Here is a 22,609-nt window from a genome sequence, read left to right as displayed (position 1 = left end):
CGATGCTTCCGTCTTAAAAATAAAGGAATATTCTCTGATATAAAACCGATAAGGGCTGGTGTGCCTCAAGGAAGTATGATGGGGCCAGTGCTTTATCCTCTTTACATCATTGATCTCTCCAGAATATTATATAACAAAAACGCCATCTTTGCTGATGATACGGCAATTAATAGTAGCAGATAGTGTAGGGACTTCAACCCAGACGCCCCAATCTTATCTTGATGAAGTAGCTATCTGGACTAAAAAATGACGAATTAAATTAAATGAAGCAAAATTTACACACAGAGAATTCACAAATAGGAGGGCTACGTCGCACATTAACGGTTTACCAGTTCTATATGCCGACAGAGAAAACTACCTTGGCACGACCATGGATATCAAGGTAAGATGGAAGGAACATATAAAATAGAAACGGGAAGAACTCAAAATACGTTTCAGGAAAATTAGTTGCTTGGCCGGGACTCCCAGCTATCAATCTACAACAAACTTATTTTATACCAGTAGACACTGAAACCAATGTGGCGTTATGGAATTCAGCTGTGGGACAGCGCCAGTGACAATGTGCAAGTGATCAAGAGGTCCTAAAATAAGATGCTGAGATATATTGTGAATGCGCCTTGGTATGTAGACATTTGTGACTTCCATCGCGAGCTAGAAATTTATATTGTTACGGACACTATTAGAGGATTTGCCGATTAGCGTCAAAGAAGACTACAAAACCACACAACACTAGGACTGTCCAGACTTCTACATGTGGAAATATTCTAATCTTGCAAATGTTTCAACAATAAGTGATTCAGAGAAAAATATATCAGTTTGTAGATGTTTGTTAGTAGGTTAAGTCAGATTATAGTCATAGAGAGATAGAGATTTAAGTTTATAGGAAACTGTGTGGAAATGTTTCGCGATGTCCAACACGTAGATGCCGCTACTTTTAACTTATTACTTGCTTTAATCGCTACGCTATGAGCCGCGAAATTTGATAATCTGATTGGCTCACGCTCACTTCGTTTCTGTGGTATGTTTGTTAATTATTTATTTGGACCGCCATTTTCAGTATGGCTGACATAAGGAATAGTGGGTTTAGAAACGAGTCAAGGCAATATCTTATGCCCCAGAAAATTGTTTTATTATACTGTAGTAGGGCTCTTTTAACCTATTCTTTAAATGTTAAACTCTTATTTTATCCCGCGATATTGCCACGCCGATAATATAACATATTTTTGTGAAATATGTTTAAAAAATGTAATATCGATTCCTTCCTGATAGAATATTACAAATAACAAGGTGTGCTATATACTGGGGTAGAATAGGAGAAAGACGGAAGAGATTATTTAGATTTGAAATGAACCAAAGTTTTTTGCTTATGGTATTGTATATATGTATATACTATTTATATCTTATAAATATATTTATTTTTATGTTATATTTATATTTTATAGATAAATTTATATTATATATTTATTTTTATCGATTATATTTATATTTATTTATTTTTACATATATTTAGATTTAATTGAATTTTATTTAATAAATTTATTTCAGAAAAAAATTTATTTAAATGTCAACTGCAATGGTAAGTAGTGGGGCAAAGTTTCGCTTAGTCCAATCATTGGCGGCGCTGACAACACGAATTTGATTGGTTAGTTTAAAATAATTATATAAAAACCTGTAAGGAAAATACTTTGCTTTGATTGGTCTGCCATTTCCCCTGATTATTTTGTGACGTCACATTTATTGGCCAATAGTATTTAAGTAAAAAATCAAATTTAAATTTTAAAATTAATTTATTAAAATAAAATCTTATACAAATATACATAAGTGTAAATAATATAAATATATATAAACAAAAAGCAAAAAAGAAACTATTAAGAACTCTATTCTAGGCAAAATTAAAATATCTATAATTCTTCTATAACGCCTTCCCATATTTGTTTAGTGCCATCAATTTTATGGGATCTATTAGAGTTCTAACTTATCTTGATATATTGAAGGTAAACTTTAAATCCCTCCCTGTTGATATTGCATTAACTTAATTAAACCAAAAATACAATCACACCTCATAATAACTTAAAATTTGGTCTTGAAAATCATTATGGATTGGATAGTTGAAACACAAAAAATTTATGTGTTTTTTAAAAATATTTAGATTTTAGAGTATTTAATCTGTGGAACTACTTAATATAGAATATAGACCAATATTGCATGTTGTCTCTTTTTCAGGAGTTTTGTTAAGTAGCCTGAAATAAGACTAAAATACAATATTAGACTCGTTTTCTTCAGAGCAAAATTCCCTGGAACTGAAAATATAGACTCAACTGGTGATTTAACAACCTCAAGTGGTACTAGATCTCCCGTTAAAAAAGAATATAAGTTCTCTAACATGTTCATCTTTTTCACAATTTTCTCCGGGAGAATGATGTGAAAAAATTGAGGTGATGAGCCCTTTTAAAATTTCTCGAACATACTAGGGGAAGGATGCTGTTTCTACCTCCACGACCTCTAATAGATCTAACAAAATTCTTTAAGCGATCTTGGTTAAGATTTGTTAAACAAATGTAGTAATTTGTAAATTTAGACAAAATAGATTTCTTTAAGGTAATAAATCCCCTAAAACTAGCAATTAAATTTATTGATGGCACCATAACAAATATTTTATTAACAAGGCAATCAAATTTATGTATATAATTCCTCTACTATAAAATGATTGAACACTGATTGTTCTAAAAAGTTAAAGTATTGCAAATATTTTAGGGATATTTTACAATTAAAAGTAGTATTTATTACTACTAATTATCCAGTTATATTAATTGTTACCTTCTTGTAAGACTTCCTTATGTAGAGACATCACACTGACAGTATACGAACACCTTGGTAGATTAATTGAATTTTATTACTACTAACATCTTCATAAGGTTTTTAACTTCTGTAAATAAACAATATATAAACAGACATGTAGTAGATAGATAATTTTATATGGATCTGATAAAACCAATAATGGATATGCATTTACCCTAATACCTGTTCGTGGAGGAAGGATAATTCTAAATTTTTCACTAAAATGTCCATAACAAACACCATGACGTTGATATATTTGCATTGTGGTTTATCCAGGTAACTTACTACTATTTACTTGTTCAACCCATTTTTGGAAAGGAGCGAGATCATTCTTTGGGAAACGATGTCTAATTTCCGTAGTAGAATTTTACCCAGGTACACCACATCTTTTACTACACTGACGCATTGTCATCAATTTTTATATTATTGCTCCATAATAATTAATGTAAAACAGAAAATATGCACAACGTAAAATGAAAATTTCGTGATCTAAACAGAAACCATAACCTACAAACAACAAACATAAAAATAGACACCCATAGAAAATGCTGATTTCACACAATTTGGTAGACCAATCACATTTCATGTTAGTGGCGGCACCAGGAATTTACACTAGCCAATCACAATTTGCGATCGCAGCGCTACCGTTGATTGAACTAAACAATACATTTCCTCAAGGTCGCCTATACCGTGAAATTTCTATTTTTTCTATGGTTCTAATAAATAAATGAAAAATGAAAATGATGTTTTGGTGCTAATAATGACATATGTATATCAATATAATTGTTATTTATTTAAAAATTACCGTATGTTTCTATATAATTTACATAAATATAAATTCCGACATTGCCGTCTTCAGTCGATGTTTCCTTACATCTCAAAATAATAGCTTCAGATGTGGCAACTCGAAAAGATTAGGCCGCTGAATAATTTAATGACGATCCGAAATCACTCCTTCTCTACGCCATCATTAATACACACCCTTCCTTGTTAGACGACTTGACAGTGGCAATGGAAAATTAATAGGGACCCTTGTTACAGATACGCTACCCCGATTCACGGAACCCATTCCCAATGTAACCGTGACGGTTGGGAGGGACGCCTTGCTGGCCTGCGTGGTGGATAACTTGAGGAATTTCAAGGTAAGTTTTCGGCTCTCGGGTCTTCGTAAATAATTAGCCGGCCGTATAGACAAACGATTATTATGATAACGAGTTAATCAATCTGAGAGCCATTTTCGTATTAATCAAGTTTAGGAATTAATTATATAGTATCTTCGGTGAAGTACTATTAAATGAGCCAGTCAATCAGTCAGGTTAAATGTCAATGGTTATTAAATCATGGTAACCCAATCGAGCTATAACTTACCAATTTGCAATTTCGAAAATACAAAATATAATACGCAATACATTTTGTGATCGCTTGTGATTTTAATTTAACCTGACAATTACTGAAACATCGCATAAGTGAGATATATTTATTATAAGCTCTTGTTGTCTTACTAGACAGTTCTTGTAATGTGAATGTTGACCAATATTTGAAATGACATTTGTCCCTAGATTATTTTCAAACTTGTAAAACAAGAATAGTTAACAAACAAATATCTAATTTGTATAAAATTTACCAAGAAAACGCACCCTCCCGCATGTATCAAATTAACGTTATTTCAATTAATATGCTAAAGGATAAATTATTGTAGTATTTTAAACAGCATATTTCAAAATTAATTGGAACATCTATCACTAATAGTTTCATTTGGATTTGACAGCTCATAATAAAATACACCGTGCTGATCCCATCTTATGCACAGGAAGACTTTGGTGTCTATGTAGATGGTATTCCTGAGCTAACCCATAACCTTTTGCTCTTTTTTTATATATATTTTGAAGTATATTTTTTACCAATGAGGGTTTATCTGGACTGAACATACAATTTAACGTGGATTCCGAACCACGGTCCGCCGCATAATACTACCGACTAGCGACTTAGAAATCATCCCAGAATATACTTCCAATCCATCCAGCCTTCCGCCACCAATCCACCGCTGCGCTAACCTAGCCGGCACCTCTTGTTATTGGGGCTCTTGTAGTACGTCCATTTTTCATCGCCAGTTCAATACGCCACAGAATTTTTTTTCTCCGACATTTTTTCTTATTTAGGCAACAATAGTTGATTCGTCAAATGCTAACTAAACAAAACTTACACTATTATGGACACATTCACTGTGGCCAAAGCTTATTATGGTTATCGAAGCTTTTCTTTATAATATCTCATAATTACCAATTTTAAACCATTGAACCCAAAACCAATAATTAGATGTTGACAAAGCAACATCGCCATAAGTTTCTAAAATTGGTTCTGAGTGCTTCATCAGAATATTCCTTCAAATGAAAAAGACTTAGCTGAATCGAGAATTGTTAATAAATCTAAAGGTATGCCAAAACCAATGATTTTAAAACTTGTTTAGATTGATACATCTCATTTTCCCCGTTGAATATTATGTTTACTTATGCTAAGTCACACTGTCTGGTACTATGCTTATTCATTCTTATCCGTAAGACCTCACTTAATATGTTACCTTGAAAACTTACTTTGACAAACAATCAGTGCTCCCGTTTATATATCGTATAAAACAATCAGGTCAGTAAGAGACAAGAATATGCTGTTTTGTTTAGTTGTTATGTTAGAGTTGGGCATTGACTGAGATATTAATTAAATATGTATATATTGAAACTGAAATGTCTTGCAGCATCATCCCAATTTATATATTCATGTTAATCACGACGGATTTTTTGTTGAAAAGCGAAAAAAATTCATGAGAAATATAGAATTGCATCTCTTAAATATAATAAAAAGCGTCAGCAGTCACTTTTTCGCCGTTCCATTTGCGAGCAAATTGAATTTTTAAACACTTAAAAGCTTTCAAATCGAATTAGAGGGCACCCCTCAGGCATCTGAAGATTATAATTTATTTACAACTTTAATTGCCATAATGCAAAACGAAATGATAATGCGAGTAATTTAATACACCTGAAATTTTAGGATTAGCAGAAAAGAACGTATAGTAAGTTGCCATCATCGACATTACTAAATAGGTTTGGTAGAGTAAACTAACTATATTTATCAGTTTATATTTGGTAGTTGAAATTTAGTTTTCCTTCGTATATTCCTCAATTCTAATATGGATATAATATTTTTGATACTCTAAGGACAAACAATTTAATTAATTAATAGATAATATAATTAATTGTCTGTATTTCTAGAAAATTGCAGAGCTTGTTAAATATATTTATCGGATAATACGTTTTTATATTTTATATATTTATTTTATGTGATATTGCAAACATCTCTTGGACTTACTATTTCCAAAACTATTTTCAAAACCGATTTTGAGTATTTAGTTTTACACATTTTATGACTCATTTATTATTTTCAAAATAAAATTGACCGCTACTTCTACTCATAACATAATTATGCATCCTCTGTGGATTGAAGGATAAAGGATTAAATATTGCTAAATAAAAAATAAGTAGCACCAAGTGTAACAGCAAAGATTGAGTGATTTGGAGAAATTTTTCATGAGCATCTGAATGTACTCCAAAAATGTTATAAAATTTTGTTTGAAACAGAAAAGTTAACAAGTACTCTTTGATAAATTGAGTTTTCTCCACAGGATATTTTATATGATAGCTCAATATACTACTAAAAACTTACAGAAAAATCTTCTCAATATGTTTTACACCAAATTTTACTTACTATGCTTATATTAATAATATATTTCTTCTATAATACGCAGAAGGTTACTTAACGTTGATTAACAACAATAAATCAATGTTTACCTTAAAAAGCCATAACTAGTAAATACATAGGAAAATATCACAATTAAATGATTCCAAGTACCTTTTAGCTGGTTCCCTATATGAACAGAGATTGTCATATCTGATAATAAATTTAATAAATTTAGTGTATTGCTGTTCACATGTTGCTTGATTCTCTTTGGACGTTGGCAATCTTCATCCTACAATGCTTCCGTCTTCACGCCTTATACATTCGTTTTTTTCTCATTTAAAAAAAGTACTACAATATGTAAACAGTCCACTGCAAATTTTGACATTTTTAAAAATAAATAAATTCGTGATTGGTACAATATCAACTAACATTATGTTATATATATTATCCAGAAGTAACTAATAACTTTCTTTATCATATGACGGATATTTTTGAACATACATATAAGTTATATTTTATGAAAGGAAAAAAATCTGAAACAAAAAAAAAGCTATTATGTTACTTCAAAAGGTCTTAAACTGTACTTAAAAGAAGTCTTTAAAGATAGTACAATGAGTTACAACAAATGAAGGATTATTAATATACATCATTTTTGAGATAATTATTTAATCTTTGTTTAATCGTTTACGAAAACGTCAAAACATAAAATAAATTATAACTGATATTGTGATTGTAAACTCTTAAATTTGTTAATATATTATAATGAAAGAAATTGCGTAAAGGCACTGTTTACATTTTTTAAATAATTTCCAGTCTCTGTATTTCAGCACTTTTAAGCTGATTTAATACTTCCTCAGTGGTCATGCGGGAGCACTGGGACTAATTTAAAAATTATTCAATTTTCTAAATGAGCTTTTGTTCATCTGCCATTAATTAAACGGTATCTCTGCGGAACGCTGTCAGAATACATTTTGCGGATTCTTGTTTAGATAATCCGAAATAATGGCATCATTTGTTTACGGCCATAAATATGAATGTAAATTGCACATTTTAACGAGCCTGCAACATGCTAGTATAGCAGCTGTAGTCAAAATATTTCCAGAGCAACAGGCGTAAAATACAAAAGACGATGATTTGTTAATGTAACTGCTAAATATCATGACTAAATAGTTAGTGCTAGTTTTTATCCCTATGCAGTTGGTATAAAGTATTTCGGTTGGGATTATAATAAGTTATATACAACATTCTATATAGTTGAACAGTTATTACAATTGCGAACGGGTTCGCAATGATGAGGTTCCTAACCGTTTCACCACTGTCTGTAACATTCAGATTTTGCATCGATAAAATTAGTTTTCTTCGGAAATTATTTAAAAAATCCACGCAATTTTTTGGTATATTGAAATGTAACGAATATGCTGTTCAGCCAGGCCTAGTGTTACTGACCGGAAGAGATGATAATACAAGTGAGCGATATCTGGAGAATAAGGCGAGTGGGTCTGAATGTCCTAATTTCGCGTTTCAAGATAAGTTTTAATCTCCCGAGCCACATGCAGACGGACATTGTCATATAATAGGTTAACTTAAGCGTTTTTTGATATAGTGACCGTTATCCGTTTAATGTCCTACTTAAACGCAGAAGCTGAGTTAGTCCTTTCATATATACAAGACCTTCGCACAATGAATATTTTGATTCATCGAAGATGTAGAAATGCGACAAAACTTGCTTTTTTTCTGTCATTTTAGTATTTTTTGCTATGTAGCAAATGTCATTATTTTAAACCTTTCACAAAGATTTTAATCAATGGGAAAAAATTTGTTTAGCAAGCTATTATTAGTGGAAAATTTGTTGCTGAGATTAACTGCAATAATATTCTAATTCCGCATCTTGTAACTACTGTAGTACGTTCTTTATATTTCATTCAGAAATCACTTCAGTTGGAGCTGTGGAATTATTCCCGGCTCATTTTTTCACTGATACGCAGTAATACTACCATATATGGTTACTAGTTTTTAATTTTTGTTTTCAATTAATATAAAAAAATCAATACTTACCCCAAGTAGCACTGGTTAGGTTATATTTATTGTTCATATATCCGACTTGTTAGGATGTGTCTAATTCGTAACTGCAATTGTAATCAAATGTACTGCTTTGATATATCGACTAGCCTTTCGTAATTTGGAGGCATTTTTTTTGATTTACGTATTTTTTAAAAATAAGGGTCTTCTATTTGTACCGCTATTATTTTGTATAATTTATTTCTTCTACTTCGAAATAGTCCTTATCTTTAACATTAATATCTGAAATGAGTTCACTGACCCATAAAGTCTGCTTCGATTTGTTTGATCTCCTGACTGTGCTCAACATAGAGAGTTAATAACGTTTAATATTTATATAACGCTTTTCGTAAACAGTTTGAGTCAGCGAGAATTATTCATAATAAACAATAAAATAATAGCGGCAAGGAACTGTCAAAATTATGTCAACAAATTTTTAAGAGACGTTGATTTAATTTAATTTCTTTAGACTGTGAAAATCTCTAACACGTTTGATTTTGTAATAAGGCGTTTTATTGGGTTCTGATCCTCAAAAATGATATTTTTAAATGAAAAAAAGAGGGATCTTCTTTTTTTTGTATTCTTGTTAAAAATTAAAAAAATGCACATTTGTGTAACGATATGCGTATAAATACATTTACTCGTACGTATAACTTGTATCACTAGTTTTTAAATTTTGGAACACAAACTGAACATGCGTTTTTACAAATAGTGAATATTAAGATTATTTTTTATAAAGTTTTCTATTCTATGTTTCTTGTTTATGTCTCTTAATTAGGTCGGATGCTAGTAAACATTTTAGCCTACGCATTCTATTGATATCAAGCGCATTTCAGTGTTTTGCAAGTGCATTCAGGTGCACTCACACACTTTCCAAGTACTTTACACTGGTATTTTGGATCACACATGTTATAGTTTCCAATGGGATATCGGGCCGAATTAGTTTGTGACTGGTGTAATATGGGATGTCAACGATGGCACGCAGCACTCTATTTTAGAATTTCTGAAGGATGGCTATATTGGATTTGCGAGTATTATCCAACAGTTCGATATCATGTGTCCATATAGACCTAAGAATTAACTTATACACAAATACCTCGCTATCTCTATGAAAGTATAAGAAATTTAGTTACGTATTTTTATTCTGATTACAATTGCCACTGTGGATCTCAGTACGCCTTACTCTAGATATCACTGTTTTGTACTGTACTCTTGGGCAGGGAGACAATGTTGATTTCTTAATCAGTGTAACTATATTTGTCTTATTTTTTTGTTATGGTAGAATAAACTTGATTAGTTATACTATAAAAATTTAATAAAAAGTAAGAAGGACTAACTCGCTCGTGCTCATCTTTGAAATATTGGTACAAAGCGCTGTAACAAGAATATATCCATGATTCCCTAAATTTTCCCTCCTTCGTGGCGACACCGTGTCGAAATAACGATGTTAGATGCTACTATTTCATCCATAGATCTATTTTTACACTTTTTCAGAATTTATAAACTGAAACGTAAATTTATAATCTAATTATATCTAATTATCCTTCACAAAAATAGCAACAGATGGTAGAGCGTTGTCATGCAAGAGGACTGTTTTGTATATGGTTGTTATTGGTTTTTTTTGCAACAATATATTCTTTAATGTACTAATAATTAATATATAGTAACAGTAATATTCGACAATAAAAGCTCGTAATACGGTATATTATATATATATATATATATATATATATATATATATATATATATATATATATATATATATATATATTATATTATATTATATTACTAAATATATATAGGTATTATATATATATATATATATATATATATATATATATATATATATATATATATATAAGATAATTATAATTAAAATTTTGGATCAAGGCTCAGGACGGGACATATCTTATATATTCAATTATATTGCGGCCTTTCTTAAATGCACATTTAATTATTTTTTATTTATATATTTATGTTCATTATATTTGTTCATTACATACTTATATTTTAGCTTTATGATATTTTGTAATATTTGTATTTATACAGAGTTTTATTTCAATCAATTATTTTGAAAAATTACATTTAGGTTGTATTTCAAATTTAATTCTTCAATAAATTGTGACGTCAGAGGTTGGTGACGTGATGCGCATGAAGTCGTCGCTTTCCTATTAAAATATCTTCTTTACAGGTGCCTGTAATGATAATTTAAACTAACCAATGAAATTCGGCGAAATGACGTTCTCAGCTCCTTCCTGCTGAGACCACGCAAAACAATTCTGAAATTCTTTGTATTAAGTTAATACAAAGTATGTAATACTCTATGATGACTATTGGTTGCCAAATATTTACTGGTATGTTCGAAATCTTATTTTGTGACTAACTGCACTGGCCGTTTAATACTTGACCACTATTTATTTTTCATCCAAATGTAGGTATTTTTTTATATATTTTGCAGGAATATTGATTTGATAACGTGTAATTGAAAGTGAAGTGTTATTACTATGTGTTAATGATAATTACAGATGTATTGTAATTGCGGTCAAGTAAAAAGTTAGCACGAATGGAGTTGAAGTATGTAAGGACTGTTTATGGTATAGCATACTTTGTAAATGTACTTCACGTTTGCTACTATTTAATTTTATTTCAGTTATTATAATCAGTTACAGTTATTACTTTTACTATTAACAATTCCAAGGACAGGATGACCTGAGCTAGGTCGTCAAAGTTAATTAAATGTGCGACGAGTGCGAGTTGCGTTCGATTATTATTATTTATTTATTTATTTATTAAAGGCCCGTCAGCGTCATGGGCTACTTAGGACCTAGTACAATATAGTGTTGCAGAAAACAATATAAATAGTGTAAGCGCCAAAATAGATTGCTAACATAAACAGAAGTATTGTATAAATAAAATGCAATAATACTTAGAAATGTAGATACAGATAGTTTAAAAACAAGTAAGGGCATAAAATATAAAGCGTAAAATATGAACAGTTTAAAATGCATAAACTTGCCATTGCCAACTTGCAATGGCCTATTCGAGCCGGGAGAAGATGCCTAATTTGCGCCTACCAATGTCCCGAAATGTGGTATAATGCGAATTCAGGTCTCTGTTCCATAGAAGAAGATTCTTTGAAAGCAATACTTACCTCCTCGCCGCAAGATGATCAGCTCTCTCATCACGCTCAATTGCCCTTTGAGATGGAACCCGTTGAAAACGGTTGTGTTCGAGAATGACTAGAAATAAAGTGGATAAGCTCAAAATGAAACCAATTCGAGCACACTAAGCACAGCAGTCAGCACGACAAAATGAAATTGAACCATTCCTCAGAAGTGGTTCTGCTCTGATTCAGGAGTGAGTCAATTTCGATCAAGAAATTTGCCGAGTATTACGTTTTCCTCCCTATCACTGCATTTTTAATCCAATTGAGTTGATATGGGGTATTGCAAAGAATTATTTAGGATGATATTTAAACCAGAACTGTCTGGATTTATGGTAAGAGGCATTGTCGAAAATAACACCTTTGGTTTGTATGAGTTCGATCAGATACATTGATCTTGAGCAAGTTTTTAATAGATTAGAAATAAACAACTTGGTTAGTAACTTGACTAGTATTTCTGAAAGGGACTGTTATTGAATAAAACTTTATGAATGTTGGTTTATGATTCAATGTTGACAATTACCAAGACGGGGTGATGAAAGAGGAAGCCACTAAAGGTCAGTATACAATTAATATACTTTAATGCTATTATAGAGTGTGAAAGCTTTGTAAGCATGTGTGTTATTGTTCAGAATATATATGAATGTTTGGTTAACATGTTAGAGTAGAGAAATAACACTAATTGTTTTGCAGATATAGCAAGTGTATTAAGGAGAATGCAGTGATTAAATGTAGTTTTATCAATAAAGATGTATACAGATAGTAACAGGACAAACTAAAGAGCAAGACTTTATAAGGATACATTGCATCGAAAGAAACAAGGAATAAGCGTAAAATATAAATATGCTACCTAATGGAAATTAAATTACATTATTCAGATATACAATTATTAGTTAAGTGGATTAGGCCTTCAGGGGATACCGCTATATAGAAAAACGCGTCTAGAACTTTACCGATACTAAGGTGGAAAAAAGCTCAATGTATATATAATAAAACAACTCTAACCTATAAATTATTGTGGCTGTAAAATTAATTGTATTTTTAACTTTTTCGATAATAAATGAATTTGATGTGCTATAATGTTAAAATAAATTATATCGAATAAAATATTTGTTCAATTGTCGACTATATATATATATTAGGTCCATAATTACAAATATAAAAACAAATTGAATGTTTCCTTGTCTAGTGTTTAACAATAGGATCTATATGTTAACACCGATCGACCTTTCAGTTTTCCGCTGTGCCATCATCGTCTTATGCGAACCTCTATCGGGGCATTAAGTACCCCATCAGGACCCTAAGGCTACGGCTCAAACGCTTCTTCTTCTCCATTACCGGTGGATAGCGCCCAGCTCGAAATTGTGCCCCGATCGGTATCCGACTCACGTCCGGTCCGACGAGTCGGGAGCATCCAGGAGGCATCGGGACCGGGATTCGCATCACGAACGTCTTCTCGCTACGGCGTCGTGGATCGCTCTACGCCCGTCCCGTTTTGCGAGTTTGTTTTGTTCGGAAGGATCTAATTTCATTATTTCGCAAACGCAATCGGCAGACGTGCCGTAAACGGCGGCAGGATCGCGACCGTGGACCGAGAGGACGACGCGCTAAAATCGAATTTCTTTCGGTTTGTTCTTGGCGCCTTCGGTCCAGGTCCGACGTGCTGTTTGCCCGACGATTGTCAATAAAGAGTGCTCATTGTAAAATCTATAGAAACACTCTTTTCAATACAAGGATTGGGTCGAAAAGGGGGTAAAATATAGCACGTAATTGCCTACAGGAGCATTTGAAGCTGTATTAGTTATGAAACGTAAAAATTATTCTACTTGATTACTCTTTTTTTTCGAAAATATGTGGCGACTTACTTATTTAATACTTATTTAATCGAAACTTTTATTTCTTGATATCTAACATAACCTAGTCTTAAGATGTCATCATCAGCATCCTCCGCATCTCTCCTAATCACGGTGTGATCGTTGTTCCGCCTAGACAACTTTTAACTGTAGTAAAATTATTTATCAATAATGATAACACAAAACGCTACGAACTCTTATTTGGCCAGAGCCTATAACGCAACGTAACAAATATGAGTATTCTAATGGTGGGTACAGACCTGAGCATTCAGGGCGAATTCAATGAGAAAATTGAAAATTAGCATGAGCAGTGTAGGAATATTCGTCAGGTCGGTCGGTCCAAATGTGTGGCTGGCGATGCGATTATTTGTCCGAACGCTCACTACTATTTTTGGAAGGAATTTGCACGAGAACTAAAAACATTGGTTGAAGAAATACTTGTTTATTTCGATTTATAATTTTATAATTGGTTCATGTGGTCGACGAGAAAATTGGCAGGATATTAGAATAAGGTAAAGGAAGTACGGTAACGCTGTGGAAGTGGTACTGTTACAAGGGAGTAGAGAAAAGAAAATAGAACGAGACGTCATCGAGGTGGTCTTTTATAGCCGGGAACCGCATGGTATCAATCCACCGGCGTTGCCAACTTTTGAACTTGGTGTAGGTGAATGCGTGGTCGCCTAAAGGTGAGTAGTGGTCGCTACATCACCCCCTCCTAGTGGAGCTGACCTGGAACGTACGTTTACGTGGTACAGGTTCTGGAGTGCATCCGCAATCACGCAAACAAACGCCCAGGAGCTGCTGATGAGATAGGGCTCCCAACCTGAGCGAGGAATTTTAGGGAATCAACTGCCATCGAAGTTGTAGCAGGACGTCGTTCGCCTTGGGGCATTCCGGTTTGTTTGAGGGTACCTATAAGTGTGATGACGTGTCCCGTTTCGTGATGCAAGGGTGTTCATATGTTGATGTTGTGCATGATAGGTTTCTGTGGTTTTCGTCCATCTGACTAGTCTCGTGGGATAACGTCGACCATGTGATGTTGATGGGTTCCATTCCTCGTGCTATCTTTCCATGCACGTATCAAACACCTGTCGAGTAGCTTATGTTGAGCTGGTTTACCTCTTAGGCACTTTGATCATGTCTGGGTCACCAATTTTAAGAATGTTCGTCAGGTTTGTCGAAATGTGTGGCTGTCGATGCGATTATTTGTCCAAACGCTCACTATTTCTGGAAGGAATTTGCACGAGAACTAAAAACACTAGTTAAAGAAATACTTGTTTATTTCGATTTATAATTGATACATGTGGCCGACGGGAGAATTGACAGGATATTAGGTTAAGGTAGAAGAAGTACGGTAGCGCTGTGGAAGTGGTACTGTTAGAAGAGAGTAGAGAAAAGAAAAGAGAGCGAGACGTCGTCTTGGTGGTCTTTTATAGCCGGGAACCGCATGGTACCAATCCACCGGTATTGCCAACCTTTGAACTTGGTGTAGATGAGTGCGTAGTGGCCCAAAGGAATATAGCGGTCGCTACAGCTGAACTGAATTTGACGAATATTTGTGCCGAACAGGTACCTAAATTGGTTCAGAATCGTAGGGGGCATGCAATTTGCACAGTGTTTGCCGCATGTCTTTCGGCGCTTGGTAATGAATACAATTAACCCAGAAGCCGTGGATCGAACCAATAAATTTGAGCCAAAGTGGGAAAAATTTGGTTTTGGTTTCGAGAAAATAGGCTTGTTTTTCCGTTGTAATTTAATTATTGCTACAAAGATTGTTTTAATAATAAATATGTGTTTAATATCTATTAATGATTAATAAATAATACATATCTTCGTCCCTATAAAATATATTTGAAAAAGTCTTTAATCTGCATCAGGCATTGAAAACAAAGAACCAATTCGATGGTAAACTAGGTCCCGAGTGGTGAATGTTGATGCAATGTTACGACCATCTTCATTCTTAACGATTTCCATTACTTCAAATTGTCAACTGTGATTTGGAAGCAAGAAAATAATTTATGAATTTTTGCACAAAAAGAGATTCGATTGATATGTGGCTGCAACTAACATATTTAATAATGGAATTGAAACTTTTTCTGCATCATATTCGAATATGACATGCCTCTCCTTGGTCCAATCTATTAGCTCGAAGACGTTTATTGTATTGCTCTCGCTTTTTACTTACACGTGCTTTTGCATCCTAATTAGTTAGTTACGAACTATTTCTGCACTATGTGTACGTACGTCATCCTATTTGTCCTCGTAGGCGTGGAATTTTATAATTATAAATACGCAACAAATATATATAAGTAACTTTTTGAGTTAATATTAACAGAAGTGAATACGGAATTTCATTAATATAACTAAACAGATTTTAAATAAAATTGATAAATACAATGTTTGAAAATATTACCATATGTTGGCATTATTATTTTTATTATTGAATGTATTACTGTAAATTATAACACCGTATATAATATAACACACACTACGTCCCATGAAAGGGTTAAGGGAGCAAATATCTCTGAAGACGAATGAATGTATTAATGTTATGAGAATTAAGTTCGGTTTCACTTAATCTACCGAAGACAGTAAGTTTTACATTTAATATTACAAGTAGTATATCAATATAATTTATTTAATTTGTTCTATATATAGCAACCTACATTGTTGCGGCGATTATCATAAAAAGTCATAAAAAAGTCCTGGAACCCTATTACAGCCACTTATCTGGTCTAATTTTAACTACAAACCATTACCGAATCCACATAAACGCACAGAAAAATTCATAATAATCGGTACAGTCATTTAGTAGTTGAATTACGTAGACACATTAGAAATCTTGCAAAAAATTACATAATTTTCTATATATCTCGCGTATTCTTCAGGCAATTTATGGATGCTATTCCAAAAAAAAAACTGTTTGTCTTTTGACCAAAACCATTTATCGAACAATTTTTTAACTTCTTCGAAACTGGCGAAGTGCTGCTCTGCAAACGCGTATCCCATTGATGCGAAAAGTTGATAGCCAGACAGATGGTTGTTGAGATCTCTTAATATGTTCCATCCAAGTGCTTTCAACGCTTGCTTTGCCATTTTTGCTCTACGACACGGCGCGTTATCATACTGTAAAATCACTTTAATGTATCTTCGAGCGCATTTTGGATATTTTTGACCAATCCATGATACAAATTGATCATTTGTTGTTGGTCGTGATCACTATTAACTGTTTCACTAGGTTTCAAAAGTTCGTAATACACTATCCCACCAAAACTATTTGGTCTTGAAGACGATCCGCTAGTTTCGCCACGTGATAATCATGATTTTGTGTACAGGGCTTTCAAAATTAATTCACCTTACATCACCTCTCACTATTCGGAGCAGAAATTACCTACGATCATACCTTTGAAGCAGCATTTCACAGACGATTTTTTCATTTTCTATTTGTATGTCATTCAATTGGTATGGTAGCCATTTTCCCAAATTTTAGATGTTCGCCAGTGCTCATAATTGTTTTGGTTGCCAATCATTTCTTGGGCCACATTTAACGCTTCTGCTGATTGAATATAGTCTATTCAATACATCAGTGAACTCACGTCATCAATATGTACCTGTTGAAAGTTGTAAATTTGTTTTACAGTCACATAATATGTTCTTTCTCATTTTATTCTATTTAAAAAGAGATTTGATTGAATTCTGTTTGACAAATTTATACATATAACCGAATGAGCCTGCAAGTTGTCCGTTTGTTAAACATCTGCAAAATTGTTCAAAATATTATTACTTTGATGTTGTTTTGACGTTTTATTTTAATAAATTTGAAATCGCCACGGTTTATATTGAAAATATTTCTTTCGCGTTGCAGCTGCACTGAATATTACTACGGGAACAGTCACTAAAATATCTCAAAAATTTAAAAAACAATATAACCTTATATTCCCCTAAAAAAAAGATGAATACAGGTAGTAACAGAACAAACTAAGGAGAAATACAGTAATATCCAAATGACTTTAGAATGAAACATTGCATTGAAAGAAACAGGAACTAAAAAGCATAAAAGGTAAATATGCTCTCTAATGAAAGTAAGGTACATTACACAGATATATAATTGTTAATTAGGTAGATTAGGGCTTCGGGGCATACTAGTGTGGTGTAAATATAATAAACCAACTCTAACCTATAAATTATTGTGGCTGTATAATTAATTGTAGTTTTATGTTCTTCGATAAAATATGCATAGCATGTACTATAATGTTAGAATAAATTATATTAGATAACATTTTTGTTTAATTATGTTACTTGGATTAGAATTTTGTTATATGTCAAAGTCAAAATGTATTATAACTCAGAGTTGATGCGGCAACATTGCATCATAAAATTGTATATGTATCAAATCATAACATTTTATACTTAGGTCTAGTGACACCTGTCAGAATTACCGGTAATATATATATATATATATATATATATATATATATATATATATATATATATATATATATAATATAATACTTAATTTATTCAGTCATTATTGTGGCGGTTGGTATCAAAATGAAACCAAAATTGTTTTAAAAATTCTTGGAACCTTATTGCAGCCATCTACCGACCCTTATTTTAACTCAAAATTATTTTTTAATAATAATATAAGACATAAATACATATAAAGAATTTCATCAAAATTGGTTCTACGGTTTAAGACTACATCTACATACATATGGACAGCAGAATTGACCTAGGTAGAGCTAATAATATCTAATTAAAAAAAATGTGTATAACCATCACTTGATGTCTTATACCGTGTTTCTTTTTTTCAAAAAACTTTGGATGAAGATTATAAATTAGCGAAAATCAACATAAAAAGGACTTTTGTCTTACGCACCCCCATGCACTCGACAATAGATCATGCGCAATATTTCAAGAGATTTTACGTTGCCGATGAAAACGTTCCAAACGACTGGTAATTTTTTACGTTGTATCAAGTTTTCACCACAAAGGGGACGGCCCCGAAAAAAAATGATATCTGGTTATTTAGTATGTTAACTTCTGACAGAAATAAATGCGGCCATAATATAAAATTTCGACGTGAAAAGAAAACGCGAGACAGCTTTTGATATGGAAATTCCTGTGGTAACAACAGGTTGTTATAGTGGAGGTGTAAATTTGAACTAAACGCCTCGGAACTTTATTTTAAAATGAATAGTTTCAGGTCATGAAATAGTTAATAACATACGAACGGTTTGTAGAGATGCGAAAGAGGATAATAACTTTACAAGCTGTAAAAAAAAAATCAGGCGGTATTATATTGTCATTAGTGACTTGAAATTGGGCCACACTATCCGTAAAATTGATTTGAGTTGGAAAGGTATCAAACACTAAAATATAATAAAAATATGCTATCTATTACTACTATGATTAGAAAATTGTTTTAATGCATATTAACTGTATGAGGCTACAGTCAATAGGACTGCGACAATACCACTCTGGCAGTACTCCAATACATTTATAGACCTATCAATGAAGGTACTAAACAAATAATATATTAGCTCCTCCATAGTAAAACAGCTCTTCGCCCAGACACTTGAGGAAAATTACCCAAATCACTTCACCGTTTATATGGATGGTTCTAAACGGGGAGATTTCGTTGGTGCCGCATACACTTCGGGACTGTTGGAGGAGCCCTTTTAGCTTCCTACAATAACTAGCATTTTTTCCGCGGAACTTTTGACCATTTATAAGGCGCTATCTGCCCTGGATGGACTGTCGGTGGCCGCATCAATACTTGTGGTATCACACTCAATGAGCTCTTTAGACAGTCTAACTTCAGTAAAGACAGTTCACCCTCTAGTTATAGCTATCAGAGAGTTACATACAACACTGGAGAGGAGGGGAGTATGAATAAATTATCTATGGGTTCCCTCTCATAGGGTAATTACCGGTAACGAAAAAGCCGACTATCTGGCAAGTAAGGAAGACGCTAAAACACATATAAAAACTATATACAAAAGATTGGATCAACTAAATTGGGATCTTCTTACGGAGAATAACAAGTGTTGGGAAATCAAGGGGTTTTTTCACCAATCTCCTAATATTAACGGTCTCAACAGGTTCCAATTGAGCATCCTTGCTCGGCTGCTAATAGGGCAAGCAGACTAACGCATGAGCAATTGTTAAAAGGAAGAGACCCCCCACAATGTGACGAATGCCAAACACAACAGAGTGTCAGGCACATCCTTCTGGAGTGTGAAAAGTTTGAGGTACTGAGACGGCAGCTCGGGATGCCAAGGTCATTAAAATAATTGGTCCAACCCAAGTATTTGGATATGTTTATCAACTTTTTAACGACCGCTGGATTGATACACCTTTTGTAATTCTTCTATATTGTAATTTTTATAGTATAATATTTTTGAATCTCATTTTCATTTTTAAATACTTTATTTAAAAATACATTGTAACTCGACCCTAAATAGCCCAAGAGCCTAATGGTTATAAATTGAATTTTTATTAGAATAAATTGTTATTAGTCAAGCAAGTCTTGAAGACAGTATGGACCGTCAGATTGCTTGAAAACATATAATATTAACATGATCCAACTTACCAAACCAAAATTCTTGGCAGCATTATTAATACTCTATGATATTTGAAGGAATGAGGATATCCAGAAAGGTCTAGAGTGATAACTACCACCGCTGGATAACAGTGGATTTATCCAAAGGTTAAAGAAAATATATTTTTTTAATAAAAAAATTCAACCGATCTCAAAAAAATATATAAGGAAATCACTAAAAATTAAAAAATAATCAAACTTAAAATTTTAACACAATAGAAAACATTTTAAAATAAAATATTTATATAATAATCGTTGTAACGACTAAATAAAAATAATTAAAGACCTTATTTAATCTTTTTACTACACGTATTTTATATTATACTATACACACACAATTTAGCTTAATACCTACCTAAACCTATTTATCTATTCACAATAATATTTTAACTACTACCATCTGGTTAGTTTGAAGTCGATGCCGAGTCCAAACAATAGAAAAATAATAATATATTTTTGTGACATACAATAAATTAAATTACAAACAAAACAAATCCAATTAGTTGCTGGTTGCTAAATAAGATTGAAAATAGATAAAGGTTTGAGTAAGCATTAAGCTAAATTGTGTGTATATAATAGAATACAAAATACGTGTAGTAGATAGATTGACTAAGGTATATTTTATTTAGTTATTTCAAGCACAATGGAGAATATTACGATGGCTACATTTGCTGATGTTACTGCGACTATAGCTCTCGGAGGCAATAGTGAACAAGCCTCATGAAAATAATGAAAAATAATTGGACACAAGCTTGGAAAATAAGAATTAATCTAAGTAAATATGTACATGTGCTGTTTACCTATAAACAGAGCGTACAAGCACCAAAAATATTAAATAATACTCTCATTCCATATAGCAACAACGCTAAATATCTCGGAATGAATCTTGATGCAAAACTTGGCTGGAAGGAACATATAAAGAAGAAAAGAAAAGAACTGGAATTGAAATATAGGAAAATATACTGGCTAATTGGAAGAAAATCGCAATTATCAGTATATAATAAATTGCTATTATTTAAGCAAATAATCAAACCTATATGGACATGTGAAGTTGAATTATAGGGATGTTCTGCAAAGAGTAACATAAATAAAATACATGTTTTTCAGAACAAAATCCTGAGAGGTATTGTGGCCGCACTGAAATACTATAGGACTGATTACTTACATCAAGACCTTCAGATACCCACAGTCAATCAAGAAATTGAGAGAATTGCAAGGGGGCATGAGGAAATACTCCATTCTCATGAAGATATTGAAATATTGCGGCTTTTGGATACCACCAGAACAGGACACAGACTCAAAAGAATCAAACCATCTGATCTTGTGTAGTGTTGTGTAGTGAGGTGCATATAATAAAAATTATACCGGTGACATGTACAAACATTAATTTACCAGAGACTGAGATAGGACCGATGGGTCCTCCTAGATGGATCCTCAATCTATCATTGTTTTACTATTTCACACATCTCATACCGTAGCGTCTGATACTTCTAGCTAAATAAATTAACTATATGTATTAATCTGAAAAACAACTTGTAACCATAATAAATATTAAGAAACAAAATTACGTAGAATAATTGTAACGATAAGGCCTATAATTCATATTCGCTTCCGAAAATTTCAGTTTTATTTTCACGAATAAAACTGTTATTTAACAACCTAGTATATTCCTCTTCAACAATTACTTGAATAACGGCATTCTTAATAATAGATTCAAATTTTCACACTTCACAAATAATTACCTATATTCCCTATAATTACCCTATAATTTACTCTCATGTAATCATCTACAATATATTCTTATAGGAGCTCAAAAGGATTAGAAAATTAATTGCTTTAGTTAACACAGCACTATAATGAACGGCAGTTAAAATCAATCAACAATAAAGCTTCAAGCTTATTTAATATATGAAGGATGAAGGATTTTTAAAAATTCATTCCCACTTTCTAATATGACATTAAACTTTTCATAATTGTTGTTTTTCTATTATATTTTAAAATAAATTCACCATATGTGTATCTCGTTTTGTAGGACTACAATGTTGTTACGAGCTGATTTCTATTTCAGTATCTTGTACATATAATTTCCTGTAGATTGCTAAAATATAGATTTACCGAAACATTAAATCCTGGTATACTGTTATATCACTGTTAGGTTACCAAAACTTAGCTCATTTTATGCAGGTGTAAATGAGTTTTCTCCTGTGATGCAACTGACGCCGCATTAATACTTCATTTATGTGATTAGTAAAAAGTTTAAAACAAAAGCTTTCACGTGAATGAGAAGGAAATTGGAATGCCTCTGATACAAGATTTATTTCCTTTATTTTTTTCTTATTTTTTATTCTTTTTTCTTAGTTTTTT

General features: G+C 32.4%; 1 protein-coding gene across 1 annotated transcript in view; it reads left to right on the top strand.

Annotated features, from left to right (window-relative positions):
* The window catches only part of LOC143206600 (lachesin), a 251,602-nt gene that overhangs the window by 33,173 nt on the left and 195,820 nt on the right, over nt 1-22,609 (top strand). The window contains exon 3 of the mRNA XM_076419216.1: nt 3,880-3,980. Within this exon, the coding sequence (XP_076275331.1) occupies nt 3,880-3,980 (101 nt within the window). The remainder of the gene's footprint in view (nt 1-3,879; nt 3,981-22,609) is intronic.

This window comes from Rhynchophorus ferrugineus, unplaced genomic scaffold (assembly GCF_030347505.1).
Source record: "Rhynchophorus ferrugineus isolate W39M unplaced genomic scaffold, kcgeb_rfMv2 rfM1, whole genome shotgun sequence".
Classification (NCBI taxonomy): Eukaryota; Metazoa; Arthropoda; class Insecta; order Coleoptera; family Curculionidae; genus Rhynchophorus; species Rhynchophorus ferrugineus.
The sequence above is the reverse complement of the archived record's forward strand: the minus strand, read 5'-3'. Positions and strand labels throughout refer to the sequence as shown.